The sequence below is a fragment of the Lampetra planeri genome, chromosome 35, assembly GCF_965212315.1.
Source record: "Lampetra planeri chromosome 35, kcLamPlan1.2.h2, whole genome shotgun sequence".
NCBI lineage: Eukaryota > Metazoa > Chordata > Hyperoartia > Petromyzontiformes > Petromyzontidae > Lampetra > Lampetra planeri.
This window is the reverse complement of record NC_136141.1, coordinates 9,298,176-9,314,405: the sequence shown is the minus strand read 5'-3', so window position 1 is coordinate 9,314,405 and position 16,230 is coordinate 9,298,176. Positions and strand designations below refer to the sequence as shown.

Below are 16,230 nucleotides of genomic sequence, written 5' to 3'. Positions count from 1 at the left end.
CGGTCACGAAAGCTTTAAGTCAAGATTTAGTCTGAACATTGTGTTTTCTATGTGTTGTACCATCCAACATTCAAACGTTTCATTCAATTGAAGTATGTGTAAACATATATATAAAGATTTTGAGGATTGTACTTTTGGTCAAACTGCGTGCAGCTTTCAGATTGTTTTGTTGTTGTTTGTTGTTGTCAGTCTGTAATCCTCCACACCTGGGCAAGGCCCTCACTCTACTCCCCTTTAAGCACCTCCGCTTAGCACGGTTGGCTATGTACGGTGCTAAAGAAGTTCAACATACATCGTTGCTTCTGTCGATTAGTGGCCTCCGAAGCATTTGATTTCATCTCACTGCTGCCATCCCTCCCACCGTCTTCCTCCGTTTCATCTTGCCCTCTCTCGATTTCACGCGGTGTATGTTTTACGCGGCACACAATAGATGCGTTTGAGTGAACTACATCGTTGTTGTAGTTGGGAAAAATTCGTCAGGATTATTGATGGAAGTTTTTGTCAAAGCTCATTCATGGCGGTGCCACGCGCATAGCACCTACGGCAAGACTGACTGAACCAAAACTAGGACAATTCTCAAGGCCACACGGGGCCACAATAAGACCGAAATGCACTACATTATATGGTGCAATAATTAACTTGAAAGTTTAACTGAATGTAAACTCTGAACATTTTTGTCATATCGGTGATTGATTTACAACTCGAATGAGCATTGCAGTAGTGGTGCTCATCTCCTGTTTACCGCCATGAGCCAGTCGCGGAAATTCCACGTTCCAGTGGCGGGGCGGGGAGGGACAGTCTCTCCGTTGGAAATCCCTGTTGACTCCCCCCCCCCCAACAAAGTGGTACTAATTTTAATCGACCCTGGAGAAGATCTTATTTCGTATGGCAAGGTGAGATTTGCAACGTGAGTGTATAATCGATGGTATTAAGCCGTATCGTAGCCTCTGTGGAAGCTTGGATAGATGATGGATTGAGTAAAACCCATGGGTGGAGTTTGCGGGGAGACAAGGGGAGGGGGGGCAACGCCCCTCCCAAACTGGACACCTTTATTAATTTATTTTCAGTAATTTACAATTATGAGCATTAATTAATCAATTACATGCACCCTCGATTCCTAATGTGAGGGACAAAGCGAACTCCTGCCTCCGCCCCTACCGCCAAATATAGAAGTCAAACTCTGCCTGTGGTGAAAGCTCCAGTCTCGATTGGAACTGGTAATCTCATTGCGAGCTGCGAGCTCTACTGCGGAGCTGTGTGAAATACACAATGACGACGCACACCGAAACGGGAGGGGTTTGAAAAAAAACAAAAAATTACATGAAATCTGTGCCAAGGACCTTTGGCAAAAAAGAAATGCTTTAAGTTACTGAAAAAGACAGAACACATGGCTCACAAGACATACAGTTTTACCAAGGAAAAAGGGTCGGGCAGTGAAGGTAGCTGGTTAAAGAGCTAAAATGCTTAGATGCATCGTTTAAACACAATGTCTAAGATCGGTGTTCACGTGGACAAAGCATAACGTACGCCTCTACAGGATACCACAAGTCCAAGTTTATTTTGTTTAACAGGAAGAGACCAAGGACGAGTCTCATTTGCAAGAATGACCTGGGTACCCAAACTATCAAAAGCAAAACAAATAACGCGATGTTCAGCGATGAAGCGAATATAAATCAGAGCAAAAAAACAAACGGTGTCACGTGGGAAATCGAAAATATTTCACAACATAACTCAACTTTCAATAATAAATTCGTTTAGCTAAGAAAATGACAAAAGGAAAAAAAACATTGCACAGCAATTAAGTAAAGCAATCAGAAACAACAAAAAAACTGCATCAAACGAGGAATCGAAAATATTGCAAACATAAATTACCATTAAGCAAGCAAAACTGCAGTGTCACAGTAGTGAGGCATTCATCAAGCAGTTACAAAAAAACAATTTTCTTGTAAAAAAAAAACATTGAATCCATGCACATTCATGCGAAAGCTAAAGATGTAACGTATGAAACATGGTCACTCAATAAAATACACTTCCAGTTGCGAAACAAGAAACAATGGTCCTTGAGTGAAATAACAACGAATGCGGAATTGATGTCGAACGTTTAAGGCATTTGGCTTCCCCATATTGCAACGCAGGTCTGTCGATGTGACAGCCACAACGTGAGACAAAACCAACAATGGGGGTTTCACGCATCAATCTGTTCCCCTAGCCGTCCCTGTTCATCAACGAGCTTGTGGTGGGACCAGGGGGTGAACTCTCAGCTGGGATGTTTATGTGCTGCAGAAGATGCCAAACGGGGCTCTTGTTCACGACCATGGCGGAAACCATGGCCATCTTCTGCTTCATGATATCAGCCACGGGTTTGCTCATCATCTGCAGAGGCAACGGCGCATGGTCAATGCACGTTGGCACACTGCAATGCGCGGCGATAGCCGTGGTCGGCTACGATCAACACGGTTGGCTTACGTAGGGTGCGAAAGTCAATGTGCCTACGATACAGGTCTTGATGCTGCTCAGGTGACCAATCTTATCTTTTAGCCGAACACTGATATTGCAACCTGTATTTTGGTTTTATTTAATCATCATGTATAATGTATGCCATGTTTAATGGCACACAAGTAAGTCAGGAAGCACCATACAGGTGACCTGAATGTGCAATATTTAAACCGTTAATAGAACAATAAAGACATTTTATTTACATTTTTAACTCCTGGTGATGAAACAAACTTTTTTTTTTAATCCAGTTTCTGTGCACGGGTCCAAAGGTCCGAAATGTCAAACAACCAGCAACATTAGCACTCCTAAGTTTGTAATAGAGTTGACAAGTTTCTTGAATTGAATCATGTGAATATGTCACTGTGATGTGACATTGGGCCTAAAGCGACATGAAGGCCTTCACACAATATCCTTCAGTAGTCTGTCCTACATACACATTTAAACTATAATATCTGTAACAAAGCAGATGAAACAGTGGTTCCCATCATACTATGTTCGACAACGTTTTTCTGGCTGGATTCCTGGCTGGCTGGCACGTGTGCGGCGATGACATCACCTGCATCCCACATCATCACGCCTCCAACCCCCCCACCCACCCTTAACCCCGGCCGTGTATAGCACACAAATGTGTGTGATAGGCTATCATGCTATTAAATCATACTATTATACAATGTTGAAAAACTTTTGCTGGCTGCCTGGAGGATGGACGGTGCAGTCCAAAGGACGTGTGGTCTGCGAGTTGCATTCATAAATATGAATATCAAATATAACCTCTCATTTCTGCAATCCTAGTTGAGTTCTCCAAGAAAGATAAACATTGTCACCCTGAGCCATCCGGCTCTACCGGACATCTGTGAAAACAGAGCTTTATAGTTCATCGGATTCTTCCTGTATAAATACAGTCTGATTCTGACATATTACAGTGCCTACTTTTTTTTTCTCGCCACCACAATGAACGTGCGGTCAAACTTCTGCAGAGTACACCTGCGGGCTGATTGGGGAGAACAGCAATACTTGAATTCCCTTCGCATCGCATTTGACGGCCTTCGTGGAAAGGGAAAAGTGTTGCTCATGATTGGGAGTCCACTATTCGGGGGCATCTTAACGGTTCAAATTAAAAGCTATACGTGGATTTATTTTTTTCGGTGAGATGTGCGTGCGTACCTTCGTGATGGTGGACATGACTGACATCACTTCCTTAATGTTGTGTACTGGCATGATTTTCAGATTCGTCGTTAAGAATCTGTAAAATACGTGTATAAATCGAGCGGTGAAGCGTTTATGAGTTACACACTGTCAATTGCGTATGCTTGCAAGGCATTGCACTGCATCTACGTGCATGCTGTTTGTTCAGTTAAAGTTTTTCTGCTCAGAATTTTATAGTGCCGTACATTTTTGTTCTTGTACCGACATCTTCCGCATTCACGAATACGCAGAGGGCATAATACTTTCCTTGCAAGTCGCTTTTGTTAAAGTCAAGCTCTCTGAATCACCACACGGGCATTACCTTAAACACAGTAACCCATCTCCTAACTCAAACGTGACGTCTGTACCTCACGTGGCATCTTCATATAGTTCAGAAAAAATGTGCACTGTTAAACAACATTGACACTGATCTCCTTCTCACAATACCCAATACATCACTTATATTTATATTACGACCTTAAGAGACAAACTCCTTAAGTAAATCCACAATTTCTGAAATGTATCGCTGTTTGTTAATCCGATATTGTAAAACACGAATTAGGTTTTCCGCAATGTTTAAAAACTTCAGTTCTTCAAAGTTATCTGTATTTGTGGGAACGGGTGCTTCCTGGACAGAATGATCTTGAGGAGTGTACACTCGTAGGCGCATGAGCAATTTTATACATTTTGCCGAACACGCCTTCTGATATTTAGTTTTTACCATAATAGACTATCAAACCGCATATTCATTCATTATTGAATTCTATAACGTGCACACATTGAACTTAAAAGGACATTCAGAGGCACATGCAATCATGCATATTGTCTTGTTGAAGACTAAATGCTGCACAGTGAATTCACCATTTTAGTTTTTCTAATCAAATTATCATCAGCCATGATCCATCCACTGCTGGATTAAGCCGTCATCATATCTCACGGTCCTGTGATTATGCTTAATCCATATAGCCCTTGCACACGAGCTGATATCATTGCTTCATCTCCACACTGGACGTACTCCGAGGTGTGTTCTATCTCTCGGCTGCCTCTCTGTTGTTATCAGGAAGCCACTGGAGCTATGCAATTTTAAATCTAAATTGAAAACTAATTTCTTAAGAACTACTTTTTGTGTTTAGTTTGTTGTCCTTTCCCCAGCATCTCCGATTAGCACGGTTGGCTATGTACGGTGCGAAAGAAGTTCAACATACAGTATAAATAAATATTCTGATTCTGACATTGTAAGGTTCGACAACCGACCATCGTCCCTTCTCGCAAACGTGTCCTGCCAAAGCCCACTGACTTATATTGACACTCAGTGTAATGCCTTTAATTGCATCTTGTTGCATGATTCAAGTGTTCCTCTTCCCGTGCTCAGTATATTTCTCAGGATGCGCGTATGTCTCTCTCTCTATGCTTCATTGGAATTTTACAATGTTTTTCCTCAGTTTTTCTTTGTTCACATTTTTAGGCTTTCCAAAGATAAACGGTGTGTTTTAGTTTATATTCCATTTCATATGTTTTTCAATGACTGTACACAATATGTATATCAATTGCAAATGTATGTTTTTTATATTCATGAGCAATTTTAACAATTACATTGCTTGCTTTAGTCATACATTTCAACTAATGCGGTGGAAACAAACTCAGCATATTTTGTTGCAAGTAAAACATATAGTGTGCGTGTGCGTAAATGAAACGTAAAACAAAAACCCGTCGGCTAAGCTATAGTGGAATCGTTACATAGCTATTGGCAATTATGTGAGCTCTAGCAATTCGTATGTGGTAAAAAAAAAACAACCAGCAATACGAAGACAGCACGCGGCAGCGAGAGTGCGAGCGGACGGCACGCGATGTGGGCAGAGAGAGATGATGGTGGGCTCGCTTCCCGTACGACTGAAATTCCCCCACAATCAATACTCACACCTGCGTGCGTTATGCAACACACTCGCAACACAAAGTGTCACACACTATCCACACGACGCGCGTTCGGTAAAGCTTCGTTTGAAAAACACTGCGAAAGTGTCCACGTAGCATTCCACTAATTCGAAAAAACCAAAGGCTGGGCGTGTTCGATCTCTCGGGCGGGTGGCATCACGCTCACGTGACCAAGTGAAAAACGTGTCTTCCCCCCATACCTCAACTGCAGGTGGTGCATACTCTGCATTTCCTTCTGTCCGTGGAAGCTGGCGATGAGTAAGAGAAAGCTGTTGCGATGCACCGATGAGAACTTTTCAATCTCGAGCAGGACGGGGCTCTTCATTCCCTCAGACATTTCCTCCACTGTGACAAGCTTAAAGGCCACACCTGCACTCAGCCGCAAAAATAACAGAACTGGAAACTTTGCTCGGTGGGAAAGTTGCGTATTCCAGAGCGGGGCAGCCTTCGACGCTGCGAGGGACTTCACGTGTTGAAAACGTGCGCAGTTGTAACTTCAGCATTATAAAATAATATCCGTTACGTTTACCAATAATATAATTGGGATATTGCTTTATTTTAAAAAAAATTGTGAATTGTAATGTTTTTTTATCACAAAATGTGAAATTGTATTATTTTTACGCTGAATTTCATCGTTTTTTGCAACAACAAAAAAAACGTTCATGCCGATTCACATTATTTCTATTTTGCTTTTAAAGTGCGCGTGACAAATTGAAAGCATTGCAGTAATATCAGATTATAATATAGTCTGCGGCAACAAAATGCTTAATAATAATAACGTCTTACAGCCCAATGATTTGATCAATAGAGTAGTGCGTATTTGCCAAAGCAATACAGAGTAAAAAAGTTAATTTATAATATTACATCTGTGAGGCATTGGAATCAACGCCTCACAGAGCACTATTGTTAACATGTGGTGCAGTATTCATCAACACGTGTTAATTTTATTATATTTAGGTTTCGTTCATATTTCATCATCAACACCAAGACTCTGCTATCTATGAGTCATCTTTCACTACTGGAATCCTCAACAATGGCAGATTATATGCTGTATTGAGGCCACAATTTATTTGGTGCGCTGGTATTCTTGACGAGCCTATCGCACCACAACCCCTAGGCGAGTGAGCTGTGGGTTACGAACTTTTCTGTTTTCAAGGCGGGCTTAATGCAACAAAAACGCAATGGCAAAATTTAAAATGCACTTATTCGCGAACGGGCTGAGACCATAACACCTGTCACAGTACACAGGATAACCTGGTTAACCATTGGTGTCAGCCGTGCTGCTTTTGTACTCCAACAGAGAGGTGACGTGACTCGATACACGTGTCGCAAGATCAATAGGAATCTCTGCACCATTACAGCCATACTCGCTGCAGTGAGACAAATGGCCCTTTGTGTGTTAGTCGACTTGTCATTCACTACTCGTTAGGATTTCCTGCTCATATGAGCAATGAGGCAGTGCTCATCTCCAGTTTACAGCCTGGCCCAGTACCGAAAATCCCACATTCCTATGACGGGGGATGGGAGCGGTCTTCAAAGGGCAACCACTTGAAATCACCACGAAGTCCTGAGTCAAACAAGATTTGAAGTCGCAACCTTCTGACTTTGAGCCGCTGAGTCAACCTTGCCGGCCACCTTGTCGCAAGACAATGCCGTTGGCACACGGGTGAGTGAGTGAGTGAGAGAAGGTGCGATCAACTCTACCTGAACGTGGAAAAATAACGATGCCTGGTCCAACGGAATCAGAGTAGCGCACCTTCATCTTGCACTCCGCTAACTTCTGGATGAGTTCGTGCTCCTTGAAACACGAGGGACGCAACAAGCCAGCTTTCATTCGGAGCAGTAAAGTTCATGAATGTGACACCACATCAAGATGCTGTACAAAAGTGAGGGGCACATGTTGGGAGGAAAGGCAAGAGTATCAGGAAGGTTGGAGTATAATGGAGAAATAACCACAGGTAGACATTGAAGAGGGGGTACAGGCTGGCGGATGACCAGGGGAGTCATTCTCGAACAGTGGTCGGCAACTTTTGAAAGAAGAAGAGCCATTTTTTGGGGTTGTTGGCCAAAATAGTTCGAGAGCCTCATCACACGAAGAGCGACTTCTACATAGCAAGTATACAGCAGATGACAAACACATTCTGACTTCGATAAACAAAATAGGTGATGGAATAAACTGCATATATTTAGGTTTTTCCCGTTTAGTTATTCTTCAACAATATAGTTTGACTATTGTACATTTTGTCGTCACCAAGACATTCCACAGTGACACATTCCTTGCCATATTTAATCAATTATCTTTACGGTCAATTTTATTTTTTTATTTTTTTCAAACAAAAAATAAACGGCTGCCCGCAAGTGGGCAGCCAAGGATCCACCGCATGCTGCTCCAGAGCCGCAGGTTGGCGATTCCCTGTGCTAGAATTAGAAGCAGCAGAGGACAAGGAGCGATCTCCTCCGTGTTACGGGCCGTCCATAAATGACGTCACGCGGTTTTGGACGATTTTTCACCCCCCCCCCCCTTCGTCACACGGCGTCACAAAAAGTCAACCCCCCCCCCTCAAATATGACGTCACAAAGCTCTGCCCCCCCCCCCCCAAAAAAAACATGCTTCAAATCGCTTTAAACTATTGTCATTGTAGTGCGTAGTTAATGTGCCACTGCACTCTGATGTTGTAGGAGAAAACATTTATTAAAAAGTCTATTTAATTAAGCAGAACGTGTTGCCTATATTTATTTAAAGTTGCGCATTTTGATGTGACGTCACATTTCTCAACCCCCCTCCCACCTCATCGCACATCGTCACAAATGTCTACCCCCCCCCACCTCCTAGGTGCGTGACGTCATTTATGGACGGCCCCTAACGGAGCCAACAATATTTGCATTCGATGCAATACACCAGATTCGTTTACACACACGCATACATGTGAACATGTGATGATTCACTTGCGATGTTTTTGGTTATTGTGATTCGCGTTGGTTGTCAAAGTGCGGGTGCCGTAGCTACAGGACACCACTTTATCTTGACGAATGGGCTCCATGCCAAGTGTGCAACAACATCTGCACATCTATAAGGAACAAAAGGCTAATAATAATGAGGTTGCTTGATGATGTCGATCATGCTTTTGCTTTAGAGTTCACCTTCAGGGAGGAGCTGACAATGACGGGTGCGTCTGCCTCCATACTGATAACCGCGCGTCACCGCAGCTGAAACGTACATGAACGACTCATTTTCACACTTAGATAACTTACATTACATTTTGTTTCCATTTTACCAGGTAAGGCCCACTGAGCCATATAACTCTTTGTCAGAAGCGACCTGATAACAAATGATAGCCCAACGAAGTGGATTATCTTGTGGATATTTAAACAGCCAAATATTCAAACAGCACTAACACCCCATCCCTTCTTCATCCCCATGACTCATTCCCCCCAGTTTCCCATGCCCCATCACCTCTCCTCACCCTTTCTCAACCACCTTTAGGGGCCGTCCATAAATGATGTCACGCGATTTTGGACGATTTTTACTCCCCCCCCCCCGTTCGTCACACGACGTCACAAAAAGTCAGAATTCCCCCCCTCAAATATGACGTCACAACGTTCTGCCCCCCCCCCAAATAAAACATGCTTCAAATCGCTTTAAACTATTTTCATTGTAGTTCGTATTTAATGTGGCGCTGCACTCTGATGTTGTAGGAGAAAATATTTATTAAAAAGTCTATTTAATTAAGTAGAACGTGTTGTCTATATTTATTTAAAGTTGCGCATTTTGATGTGACGTCACATTTCTCAAACCCCCCCCTTGTCACACATCGTCACAAATGTCTGACCCCCCCCCCCCCAAGGTGCGTGACGTCATTTATGGATGGCCCCCAACCCAAAAAAAACCTGGATTATATTGGTCGCGAATGCCGACGCGTGAAACGAACGTGTGGTCTCATTAGCGCCCCCTCGTGGTCGCTGGCGATACCAGGCGTCCAACCGCAAGCACTTGCAATTCATCCAGCCTTGAATGCCCTGCCATCAACACCCTCTCGAGCCACGATCCCCGCAACAACTGCCCTGTGCCCCATCACCTCAAGCCAAGGCCGTAGCCATGGAGTCAACATTGGGAAGGACCAATATTTTCCAGGGGGTCTGGGGGTTACTCCCAGAAATTTTTTTTAAAACTAATTTTCTGCCTAAAATATTAAAAAATTCACTAACACATTTGGATGGACTTTTTTTTACAATAATGTCTAATAGTGTATTGTATTACATTGCTCTGTTTTTTCTTTTTTTACCTTTTCTTGCTTCATTGTATGTAATGTTTGAGATTAGGGATTAATAAAGTACAACCATAACCACATTATGGGCATATTTGAATATTGGGGGGTATGTGTCCCCCCCAATATATATTATGATTACGGCCTTGCCTCAAGCCATCGCTTCCTCCCCTCACAACCCATCGCACGCATCCCTCTTCCAGACAACTCACAACATCACTGCTCCACCACCCATCACATCTCCCCCCTCTTACACACCCTCTATACTCTTTGACCCCTTTTAACAACTTCCCTTCCCCCCATCACTTCACACAATAATACTCCTTCACCAGCCATTTGTGAAATTGATAGGACCCTTTGATAGTTGTGAGTCTCGAGAATCGTGTATAGGCTACAGTATTTCAATGTATTTAGTGCTAACATCTGCACCTTGTCTCTCGGACGGCCAACAAGTCTCACAGATCTCGCACTTTTTTAACATCAATATGTCATTGTATTGACATTGGCATTGTTTTATTGCCTTGTGTATTCCTGTTCACATCGTTAGATGTGTCATTTTCTGTCATTCAACAATGGGCACTGCGCTTTAGTACCAAAGTGGTGAGAAAAATAATAACTCCCGTGTCACACAACCCCCACCACTCACCCAGCAACTCAACCTCCTGTGTGGTGAAGCCACCACTGGGTGGAGTTAAACTCATTGAGAAGGCGATTCCAAATTCCTGCGATGGGGAACAGTCTACCCATAACTCCTATTTCCAGGCATAAAGTCTGCATTAATTCTAGATTTGAAGCTTTCGTGACTGCAAGGATTAATATTCTTAGTTTGTTTCGGTAAAGTCACGTAGGTAAAACATTACAATTAATAAAAGTAAACTAAAATAAAATAAAAATCACGACGTTTCGGAGGCAACACAAGCTTCCGTCTTCAGGTGGAACCGTCACAGCCACGACAGCTGTATCAAGTAAATGAGAGATTGCAAGAGCTACCACTCCGTATATATAATGGTTGGAGAGGGGGAAGGGCCAAGTACGGCATTAAACCACACATACTTGAGAACAAAACATGCAAACAAACATTCTACGATAACATATTAACTGATTGGTGTAGGGCAATACGTTTAAAAGGCAATGTATATATTATCATAGCACGTGTGTTTGCATGTTTTGCCCCAAGTATGTTTGGTCAACGCAGACTTGATGCCTTGAAATAGCTTTATTTTGGCGTTTGAACATCTTAACACCCTTGATTTTAAGCTTTTGTGGCTGCAGGAATCCATACTCTTTGGTTCTTTCGGTAAAGTCACGTGGGTATTTTGTATTTGATACCTACGTGACTTTACCGAAAGAACCAGAGTATGAATCTTAACACCCGTTTTATTGTCACGCGTTTGTGTTCATCAGTCTACCCATAGATGTGTCCCAATCTCTTGTGCGAGTTCTACTCGCGACGAGGATTCGTCATCGCAAACTCGACACGAAGCACGCACTGCTGATGAGACTCATGCAGTCGAAATCGTTCTACAGTTTTAGATTTGAAGCTTTCGTGACTGCAAGGGTTCATACTCTTAGGTTTTTTCGGTAAATTCACGTAGGTAAAAACAAAAATAAATAATAAAAACAATAGAAATAAAAATATATTATTAATATATAATAATTTAATTAGAAATAATAATGTAAATAAAAAAATATTATTTGATTTCTATTATTATTTTTATTATTTATTTTTATTTTTACCTACGTGACTTTACCGAAAAAACCTAAGAGTAATGTTCTACAGTTTTCCTGCTGTAAATACAAACATTGATCCATCTGTGCGCTGTTTAATCAGCGCACTTATTATCCACACACGATTGTCATTCATTCAATTGGACTTGAACACGGATTATCTCTGGGAGTTTTGCACAAGCTTTTGATAATGCCAAGTATTCTATGGAATTATTGCGATATCGTCTTCACGATAAGCTGTTAATTTTCGTGATATGACGATTATCGCGATATCAGCTTCCCCTAACTTTGTTATTGGTAATGTATTGTATTGTTGCATTGGCGCAGTTCAAGTACGAATTAGCTATACATTCACTCAACATGAATCATAATAATCGTAACTTTACAATCTTTGAGAACTCTTATACGCGTCATGGATATTACGTTCGTCAGCGATACGAGTGATGATAATGCGTACACGCACTCAATCATTACATTGTAGAATTTAATCCGCATTACTACCCATTATTTGCCGCGTAAGTAGTGGCACACTAAATACAGTATCGCGTACGATATTTAACACTAAGTAAAAATTAATACCGACTTCTGCGGATTATAAGACGCTCCGGAAAGTAAGACGGCCTCTAAAACTTGTCAATAAATTCTAGATTTGAAGCTTTTGTGACTGCAAGGATTCATACTCTTAGGTTCTTTCGGTAAAGTCACGCAGGTAAAATAAGAATAAAATAATAAAAAATGAGTTATTTTCATCTATTATAAATTTATTATTATTTTACCTACGTATAAAATAGTAATACATGAGTTATTTTCATTTAGTCGTATTTTATATTATTATTATTATTTTACCTACGTATAAAATAATAATAAAGTAAAATAATAAATGAGTTGTGCGCATTTATTATTCTTTTATTATTATTATTATTTACCTACGTAAAAAATAATAACAAAATAAAATAAAAGTAACTCATTTATTATTTAAAAAATTATTATTATTATTATTTTGCCTACGTGACTTTGTCAATAAAGTTACACAAATTCTGCAAAGTTAAAGATCCCCTCCTGTGTCGCCTGTAACAAACTGTTGGGGGCAAGTGTTGTTAGCGAGCAGCACACGAGGGGGTGGGTGGCCAACACCACGCCCGACCGCCTTTGTCTCCCCAAGTGGCGATGTTTACTACACATTTGAGGCTGAGTCGACCTAGGGGAGGCCCAGCAACGGTTCAGATCATTCGCCACTTGTGTTGACCGTGAGCTGGAATAGAACTTGGGCGTCAAATTTACCTGCGAAATACTTCAACGGTAATGAGGAGACGTCACCTAACTACAATGTTGTTACTCTATGAGGGAAATGTGTTACAAGGCGCGAATTAAATGTGTAAATATATCAATTGTTTATCACTTTAAGTGATCGTCATACTTTAATTGAAGGCATTCAATGAGGCATTTCTGTCAAGAAACGATATATTTCAGGAATACATACAATTATTGACTGACGATAATCGCGATATGACGATGTTTAGTCAAAACGGACGATAATCGCGGTTCTTACACAGCGCGATGCAGGACACGGGCGTGCGTGATGACGACACGGGCATGCGTGATGACGACACGGGCATGCGTGGTGACAACACGAGCGTGCGTGATGACGACACGCGCAAACAGCCCAGGAACGTGGCTCCGCCTACGTAACGCCTCCTGGCGGTGATGACATCATGCTACGAGCTTGCGCGATGACATCATGCTATGAGCTTGCGCGATGACATCATGCTACGTGTTTGCGCGATGACATCATACGTAAACAAACCCTAACATTCAACTTTCAATGTAATATACCAGGTCAAATAATTATTTGGTGATGCTGCTTGTGTTGGCAGTGGTGCACAAGCACAAATGGTAACAACTGAAATGCCATATATTTGTCAAATAACACTGTGGCCTTAATACTGCTTCCTTATAAAGATAGGCAACTTATTTGAGATTCATATTCTTGGTTATTTCGGTAAAGTCACGTAGAAGGGAAATCATAACATAATAAAAATATAAAACAATAAAAATATGTTATATATTAGAAAATATATTATATATTTTTATTGTTTTATTATTTCCCGTCTACGAGATTTTACCGAAAGAACCAATAATATGAATCCCTGCAGTCACGAAAGCTTTAAATCATAATTTAGTTGAGATTGTCATTTGTGACCAGGTAACTTCTGTAAAAGAGCTATTTTAGCTCAATGCGCATTACCTGGTAAAATAAAAAATAGTTTAGTGGTTTAATACTTTTCTGCTATAAATTTCCCTCCATGATGTTGACAAGCCACTTTGTTGAGCTGTGGCCAGGTCGCTTGTGAAAAATAAGCTAAATTGTATTTGTACTGTATGTGTTTTGGTTATTGTTTAACTTTCTTGTACTTTGCGTTAACTATCGTATTTTTGTTCTGTTTGTCGTTGTAACGTTCTTACTCGCCCCTACTGGACATCTGTGAAACAAAAGCGCTTTATAGCTCATCGGATTCCTCCTGCAGTCTAAATAAATATTCAGATCTGATTCCTTAAAAGGAGCCGTGACAATGTTCGTTACACGTGATGAAAAGCAATGTTCGTTGAGGTATCTTTGTGGCCAGGTTACTTCTGAAAAAGAGAAAAGCAATGTTCGTTGAGGTATCTTTGTGGCCAGGTTACTTCTGAAAAAGAGATTATATCTGAGTGGACCTGCAGTGGGTAAAGTAGTGAATTAGTTAGTTAAAGTGCGCGATGACGTCACGAGTGGGGGAGGGCAGGCCGTGGTGACGTCATCACAGTAGCAGTAGGAGCTGCTGAAGAGTGGGTGGTGGAGGGGGTGGGGGCTGAAGAAGAGTGGGTGGTGGAGGGGTGGGGGCTGCTGAAGAGTGGGTGGTGGAGGGGGTGGGGGCTGAAGAAGAGTGGGTGGTGGAGGGGTGGGGGCTGAAGAAGAGTGGGTGGTGGAGGGGGTGGGGGCTGAAGAAGAGTGGGTGGTGGAGGGGTGGGGGCTGCTGAAGAGTGGGTGGTGGAGGGGGTGGGGGCTAAAGAAGAGTGGGTGGTGGAGGGGTGGGGGCTGCTGAAGAGTGGGTGGTGGAGGGGGTGGGGGCTGCTGAAGAGTGGGTGGTGGAGGGGGTGGGGGCTGAAGAAGAGTGGGTGGTGGAGGGGGTGGGGGCTGAAGAAGAGTGGGTGGTGGAGGGGTGGGGGCTGAAGATGAGTGGGTGGTGGAGGGGTGGGGGCTGAAGAAGAGTGGGTGGTGGAGGGGGTGGGGGCTGAAGAAGAGTGGGTGGTGGAGGGGGTGGGGGCTGAAGAAGAGTGGGTGGTGGAGGGGGTGGGGGCTGAAGAAGAGTGGGTGGTGGAGGGGTGGGGGCTGAAGAAGAGTGGGTGGTGGAGGGGTGGGGCTGAAGAAGAGTGGGTGGTGGAGGGGGTGGGGGCTGAAGAAGAGTGGGTGGTGGAGGGGTGGGGGCTGCTGAAGAGTGGGTGGTGGAGGGGCTGGGGGCTAAAGAAGAGTGGGTGGTGGAGGGGTGGGGGCTGCTGAAGAGTGGGTGGTGGAGGGGGTGGGGGCTGAAGAAGAGTGGGTGGTGGAGGGGGTGGGGGCTGAAGAAGAGTGGGTGGTGGAGGGGTGGGGGCTGAAGATGAGTGGGTGGTGGAGGGGTGGGGGCTGAAGAAGCGTGGGTGGTGGAGGGGTGGGGGCTGAAGAAGAGTGGGTGGTGGAGGGGTGGGGGCTGCTGAAGAGTGGGTGGTGGAGGGGTGGGGGCTGCTGAAGAGTGGGTGGTGGAGGGGTGGAGGCTGAAGAAAAGTGGGTGGTGGAGGGGTGGGGGCTGCTGAAGAGTGGGTGGTGGAGGGGGTGAGGGCTGAAGATGAGTGGGTGGTGGAGGTGTGGGGGCTGAAGACGAGTAGGTGGTGGAGGGGGTGGGGGCTGAAGAAGAGTGGGTGGTGGAGGGGTGGGGGCTGCTGAAGAGTGGGTGGTGGAGGGGTGGGGGCTGAAGAAGAGTGGGTGGTGGAGGGGTGGGGGCTGCTGAAGAGTGGGTGGTGGAGGGGTGGGGGCTGCTGAAGAGTGGGTGGTGGAGGGGTGGGGGCTGCTGAAGAGTGGGTGGTGGAGGGGGTGGGGGCTGAAGATGAGTGAGTGGTGGAGGGGTGGGGGCTGAAGACGAGTGGGTGGTGGAGGGGGTGGAGGTTGAAGAAGAGTGGGTGGTGGAGGGGTGGGGGCTGCTGAAGAGTGGGTGGTGGAGGGGTGGGGGCTGCTGAAGAGTGGGTGGTGGAGGGGTGGGGGCTGCTGAAGAGTGGGTGGTGGAGGGGGTGGGGGCTGAAGATGAGTGGGTGGTGGAGGGGTGGGGGTTGAAGACGAGTGGGTGGTGGAGGGGGTGGGGGCTGAAGAAGAGTGGGTGGAGGGGTGGGGGCTGCTGAAGAGTGGGTGGTGGAGGGGTGGGGGCTGGTGAAGAGTGGGTGGTGGAGGGGTGGGGGCTGAAGAAGAGTGGGTGGTGGAGGGGGTGGGGGCTGAAGATGAGTGGGTGGTGGAGGGGTGGGGGTTGAAGACGAGTGGGTGGTGGAGGGGGTGGGGGCTGAAGATGAGTGGGTGGTGGAGGGGTGGGGGCTGAAGATGAGTGGGTGGTGGAGGGGTGGGGGT

The 16,230-nt window shown here is 44.2% G+C and overlaps 1 protein-coding gene across 1 annotated transcript; it reads right to left on the bottom strand.

Moving 5' to 3' along the window:
- Positions 1 to 1,614: 1,614 nt before the first annotated feature.
- On the bottom strand, positions 1,615 to 7,790 carry LOC144730217 (protein SPO16 homolog). The gene is made up of 4 exons (XM_078610831.1): positions 7,318 to 7,790; positions 5,814 to 5,982; positions 3,661 to 3,739; positions 1,615 to 2,373 (listed from the first exon to the last, which is right to left on the bottom strand). The coding sequence occupies exons 1-4, from the start codon at positions 7,445 to 7,447 to the stop codon at positions 2,206 to 2,208; spliced, it is 546 nt and encodes a 181-aa protein (XP_078466957.1). The 5' UTR covers positions 7,448 to 7,790; the 3' UTR covers positions 1,615 to 2,205.
- Positions 7,791 to 16,230: the final 8,440 nt, after the last annotated feature.

Bases quoted from the DNA above. Each gene is read 5' to 3' on its own strand.
- LOC144730217 (XM_078610831.1), bottom strand. From the start codon at position 7,447: ATGAAAGCTGGCTTGTTGCGTCCCTCGTGTTTCAAGGAGCACGAACTC. The intron at 5,983-7,317 runs GTAGAGTTGATC...GGCTGAGTGCAG, and splicing joins CGTTATTTTTCCACGTTCAG to GTGTGGCCTTTAAGCTTGTC. The intron at 2,374-3,660 runs GTACGCACGCAC...TTGCCTCTGCAG, and splicing joins TCATGTCCACCATCACGAAG to ATGATGAGCAAACCCGTGGC.